Raw genomic sequence first — 6,421 nt, forward strand, 5'->3', positions numbered from 1 at the left:
TAAGTGGAATTTCTTGTATTTCAGTTTGTGCCCATTGTTCCTTGTCCTGTCACTGGGCACCACTGAGAAGAGCCTGGCTCCATCACCTCTACTCGCCCCCATCAGGTATTTATACACTCTAATAAGATTCCCCTGAGCCTTCTCTGCTGCTGGACAGTCCCAGCTCTCTCAGCCTCTCCCTGTATCTCAGATGCTCCAATCGCTTAGTATTCCTCGTGGCCCCTCAGTGGACTCAGTCCAGTAAGTGCCCATCTCTCCTATACTGGCGAGCCCAGCACTGGACATGGCACTGTGGATGGCTCACCAGGGCTGGGCAGAGGAGAAGCACCACCTCCCTCAACCTGCTGGCGATGCTCTGCCTAGCACAGCCCAGGAGGCTGCTGACCGCCTTTGCTGCGGGGACACGTTGCTGGCTCATGAGCAGCTTGTCCCCCAGGACCTCAGCCAGGCTCCACCAGGACCCCAAGAATGCTGTGCAGCTTTGCTGGTCTGAGATACAAGCAAAGCAAACGTGGTAGAAAGAGGTAGTAGCTTTTACTAGGCCAACTCAGAATGTTGGAAAAGGCAGACAAGAAGAATCCCAACAGTGAATGAAATTAAAATGCCATCAATTGAGGAGATCAGAGGAAATAATTTCTAATGAAATGTACAAATAATCTGTGGAACTGCCCCGAGCCACTACCGAAGCAAACCGCACAAATCTCATACACTATCCAGGGACACTCCAGCAAACAGGAAAAGCTTCTGCAGCTTTACTGATAGGATTGCAAATCTGAGAAGTAGAAATCTTTATCCCGCAGGACAGGGTGCATGGCTCATAACCTGCCTAGACAAAACACCCAATTATATTGGATTAAGTTTTCACATTCAAGCCAAATGAATGATCTCGTCTTCTACAAACCCACAACACTGTCTACTCCCAGAGACAAGGTCTCACACTTGATGGACCACTGCTCTCAACTTTAAGGCAATTTCTGTGCTACTCCTGCCTTTATTGATTCAGGCTCCCCATTTTCATTAAAACAAGGAATTAAATCTTGTACTCTTGAACAGTGCTACCATATATCCTCCAGCATTGCCCAGAGAAGTTGTGGATGCCCCCTCCCTGGAAGTGTTCAAGGTCAGGCTGGATGGGGCTTTGAGCAACATGGTCTAGTGGAAGGTGTCCCTGCCCATGGCAGGGGGGTCGGAACTAGATGATCTTTAAGGTCCTTTCCAACCCAAACCATTCTATGATTCTGTGATTGCTGCTCACAGCTGGAATAACCGAACCAGCCACCAAGTCCCACTGCCAGTGCCCCAGACACAGCCACAAGCAGAGTGTGAGGGGGAGCAGCGCAAGCAGAGCCGTGTCCTGCACTGAAGCTGGAAGGGTTCAGCACAGGCCACTTGAGCCCACTCTGCCAGGATCCACCATGTGCTTACTGATATAAACCGATCTCTGGAAACTCCTCACTTTAGACATGACCTGTTTTTTTTACCTATTCTTAAAACAATATACATGCATGGTTTTTGCTTTTAGTTTATTACACCAAAGATATGCCAGCTTCAGGTACATGTGTGAGCTGCTTAGCTAAAAAAGGCCATACAAATTGTCTTCAAACTACTTGGAAGAGCACGTATTTGCCAAGATGACAGTGTATTTGCAGAGGTGTGGATCTAGCCCTGTTATAACTATTTCTTCAAGCTCTTGTTTTAGCAGTAGTAATAAATCACATAAATCCTGAGATAGTCAAATAAACACATAGATAAATATGATAAATAATAAATCAGATAACAGTAGATGATAATCTAATAATAAAATAGATAATAAACACTACTCAATAAAAGATAGACACAGCGATATCAAACTGAGCAGTTACACCTCTGCATTGTTAGCAAGGTGCCCTCTGGCAGAGAAAGCAACCCCCGTAGCCGGCTGTGTCAACAACCATGCAGCCAGCCCTGGGACGAGTGATCCTTCCCCTCTGCTCAGCACTTGTGCAAGCACATCCCGAGTGCCGTGGCCAGTTTTGGGCTCCCCAGTACAAGACAGACACGGATACACTAGAGCATGGTCCAGCGGAGGCCACCAGGATGGTTGGTGGCTGGAGAAGATGCTGAGGGAACAGGTGGGCAACACTAAGGAATCCATCATGTAGTGGTGATTGACTTCTACTATTTAGCTCACAGACAAAGAACAATTTCAGATTGTATTCAAGCCCAGCACATCTTGGTGTTTCATTGCTGACAAGGTGAAGTGCTCACAGTCAGTGTAAAACACACCAAGCAGCCCAGAGGCACATGTGGCAAACATGCCTCTGCCACTCCTGTTTGGAGATCTGGGGGATCGTCTGGGCATCAGTCTAGAGGAAATCTGCAACTGGCCGAAGTCAGCTGAAACCAGCAGCCTTGTTCTGTAATGGTCTTTCCTGCCAGGTAAATAGTGACTAAAAGGTGTGAAATTCTGTATTGGCTTTGAAAACAGCCAAGAAAATCAAAGGAATTTCTTCCAACTTGCTCTCTCCAACTGGGTGCCCTACTAACCAGCAACACCACATGGATAACACATCAGAGCCAAGAGGAGATAACTCTGGGAACACAAGTTTTGATAAATATAGCTGAACAATCACTGCCAGCAGGCATCAGCAAGACTGAATCCCATTGTAAATGTTCAAATGTGTGAACAGATGCTGGAATTTTACTGCTCGTGGACTACAACAAAAAACAATTTCTTCCATCCATTAGAAAGCTGAGCCAATCGCAAGACAACAAAGTAGTAGAGAACAGATGCATTCAGCCAAAAATTATCTACATTTAGTGGAAATCAGATCCAGCTCCCAGGTTTCTGGCAGGTGGATAAGACACCCCTTGGTGTCACAGCAGCCACCATGCCCAGTGCACTGTGTTCAGCTCTCATGTACCTCACAGTGCCTAAACACAACTCTCACAGCTTCAGGTGTGACTCAGTGCTTAGACAATTATACAGTTATGCTTGCATTATAAATAATATCATACACATCCCAGATGATTGTACAATTATGGTTGCATTACAATAACACAGAAAGGTGAACTGTAAACCATGTACACACACTCTAACATAAAATTTTACCCTACTCTACCTGTCTTGTACCAGGAACACAGAATTTTACACTTGCTCACCAACTTGCCACAATCAAATCACCTGCACAGCGCTTCCCCATTTCTCTTTAGAGTGATTACTTGATGCTTGATATTTCCTAAGACAATTTTTAATTTAAATTGCTAGAAAATCCATACCAACTTGCAATTCAAAAGTATATATATGAACTGAGCAACAGATCCAGTGGAAATACAGACCTACCCTAGAAATACTGAGGGACTGTTAAATGCAGAGGTTCTGGCAGGGAATATTTCCAAATAGCAGAAAGACTTGCTGAAGTTACAGAGTCTTTCTTTTTGTTTTCTAAACAATACTCATTCTGTATGGTATGGATGTGCCCCTGACAGTGCTTTCAACTTTCTGCTCAGCAGCACCGTGGAATTTTTGAATTAACCCTGAAGGAAATTGAGCAAAGCTCAAGTAAACACTACACAAACCAGACCTCCTGAAAAATCAGCAGTTCACAGCCAATATTTAAGGAATTAAGGATTAAAATCCCTGGGATTGCTGCTTACTTTTTCATTTTTCATGAGCTTCTCCTCCTCTCCTTCTTTATGAAAACATCCTAATTTTTTTTCCCCTCTTGATAATCTTTATAAAACACACATCATTAGTACTGCACACTTGGTGTTGGATTACTGAATATGCAACACTGACTCTAACAATACTTTCTGAGAAAGAAACCACAAGGTATTGGGAAGAATTTGCTGTGTATCTACAATTTATTCCCTCCTCAAAGGGTTTATAAAGCATGGGATTTGGAAATAAACAAGTCTCTTCTGCAAGTGCTCTGCATATGAAGCCACTGAGTTTCTCTTCCTCATACATGCCTTGTACAAAGGATTACAATATTTCAGATGCTTTTCACCCCCCAAGCCCCTCCACAGCAATTTCCTCATGCCCACACGTTTCCTCCACCACCTTGCATCCCACTCTCCTCTGCAAATTACACCTCTCATAAACATTGCTGGGTTACTTGCAAGTGGCACATGTTCATTTTTTCCTCTCTTCCTAATATAAATTTCTCTCCTAGCAAATATGCAGAAGGGACAGGAAAAGCAAAACAGGAGGTCTTACCTTTTGATGGTCTTCTTTGTTTCGTTTGTAGAGAAGAGAACGTACCCATTACAGCACCCATTGCAAAAGCTACTTGTGAGTTTTTGGGGAGGATTTATTTTGGCTGGTTGTTTGTTGTTTTTTTTTTTTTTAATTCTTCTCACCCCACCCCCCCACTGCCAGTGAACAAAATCTATGTGAAATGCCCCCAAGAACAAAACAAACCAGAGGAAGTCAAGAGAAGAAAGAAAAGAAGAAAGGAGGAGGGAAAAAGCAAAGCACTGCAGCTCAGCGTTCAGCAAGCGTTAAGCTTTGAGGTTTTTTTTTTTTTTTTTTTTTAAGTCAACACACATGCACTGACTCACAGCCGGCTGCACTGTTATTATTCAAAACAGCTCCCCATCAAAATTTAAATGCTAGGTAGATTCCCTCAGACCAGAGCTGGCAGCAGATGCATCAAAATATTTACTGGAGCACAGCCACATAAACACACAGGCTAATTCTTCCTCCCATTCCCTTATGGCTCCAACCAGCAGCCTGTAGGTCTAGCGAGGGAGCATCAGTGCATCTCTTCCAGTGAATACTAAACTGGAGTCCTGTAGACATGCTGAGGGTCTTGGGGGGGGAAGCCAGGGCTTTGGGCTGGGTACCAATTCGGAATGAATGGAAATCTTCTAAGTGGGAAACGATAGTGAGAGAGGCATCAAAGCCCCAGCTGCACGGACTGCATGCTCCTGCTAATTAAGAGTCTGACAGAAAGGTAGGAAGCAGCAATCTCTAACAGTCTTCTCAAGCAGAAAAGTCAGAGGAAAATAAGTGAGTGCAACGGGGGAAAACCAGAAAATTTCACCACAATCCTTTTCCTTCGCATCCTTTCTCATGCACCAGAAGCATGTGCAAGATAGTTGTTAGTAACTTATTCTTCTGCAAAGTAGGTATGTGCACATCCTTTTCAAGGATATTAAAACAACAAACTCTCAAAACAAAATTCTGCAAACATCCAGTGCCTCGGAGGAGGTAGGACAATTCCCAGCATTTTGTTCCGTTCTGTCATATTTAAAAAAATCAGCTATGTATCTTGTTACGTTTTCTCAGAAGGTGAAATAGCAAGTGTTCAGCTACAGAAAGTGTTAAATATACCAAGGCAGCTGTCAGAACCAGAATTAATTTGCTATTTGCACACGGTGACTGAGATTAAGGCAGCATCTGTGCAAATACTGTATTTGTCTGAAGAAATTCATTCCTATACCAGAGACAAAAGCACCTTGTCTCAACAGGTTTCCCCAGCTTTCCTCTAACTTTGCAGTAAAGATTTCATCAAACACAGATCCCAGAGCCCCCGGGATCAGAAGCTGCACAGCATCAGTGTCCCTGGAGGTAAAGCCTTGTGTTACCTTCTGCTCACACGCTGCCAGCAATGCTGTCTTTCATGTACAGGTGTATTTGCATCCCTAGCGATATACCAGCAAAAAGCTTTCAATTAGTTGCTAGTCGCAAAAGGCATTACACAAAATAATTTGGGTTGGTTTTTTTTTTTTTCTTGTTTTACAACTCAAAACACAACTACTAAACTTTTTCTGAGGAATGTCTGAGGTAAGGTCCTGTTGAGATACCAAAGTCCTGAACTGAAACATATCAGTTTGCAGGCAGGCGCAAAGTACCCGAGAGTCGGGGCACACAGCGCTGCCATTGTCATCGTGGGGGGAGCCTGTCCTGGCTTATGCAACACTCCCTGCCCCCCCCCCCAAATTCCTCCCCCAGGCTGGCCACAGCTGTGGTCCCACAGCCCCTGGGCTAACAGGCTTCTCCATCCACCCGGATCCAGGTGAGGGTCCCTCAGACTAAGGTGATCTCCACAAGGCACTGAAAAGCTGTATGAGATTCTTAAGCTCTTTTTTATTTAAATGTTTATATTTATTTTAAGAATATTTTATTTGTGTTTACACATTAAAATATTAGATAGGCTACAGCGCGCATGTGGAAGATCACTGTGCACACAACAAAGGCCAGAGGATGACCAGAGGCCACTGCAGATGAGCCCTCACATAACGGCGGCTGCTTCACGCCACGGTTGCCAAGATGAGAAACCAGCAGGTGAGGACATGCCTGGATATGCCATTTCTCATGCAAACAGGGAGCAAAGAGAGATGGTGGTGCTCCTGTTTGGCAGGCTGGGTTTGCACCTCCTTTGCCACCTCAGTGACACATCACTACCCTTACTGGACACGGGTGCCATGACAGAGC

At 44.4% G+C, this 6,421-nt stretch overlaps 1 protein-coding gene across 2 annotated transcripts in view; it reads right to left on the reverse strand.

The window, feature by feature from the left end:
- KCNIP1 (potassium voltage-gated channel interacting protein 1) overlaps nucleotides 1-4,259 on the reverse strand; it is a 286,094-nt gene extending 281,835 nt beyond the window's left edge. For both annotated transcript variants that reach the window (XM_050905059.1, XM_050905060.1), the window contains exon 1: nucleotides 4,199-4,259. In XM_050905059.1, coding sequence (XP_050761016.1) covers nucleotides 4,199-4,259 — 61 coding nt within the window. The remainder of the gene's footprint in view (nucleotides 1-4,198) is intronic.
- Between the last annotated feature and the right edge of the window lie 2,162 nt (nucleotides 4,260-6,421).

Source organism: Gymnogyps californianus, chromosome 14, assembly GCF_018139145.2.
Source record: "Gymnogyps californianus isolate 813 chromosome 14, ASM1813914v2, whole genome shotgun sequence".
Taxonomy (NCBI): Eukaryota; Metazoa; Chordata; class Aves; order Accipitriformes; family Cathartidae; genus Gymnogyps; species Gymnogyps californianus.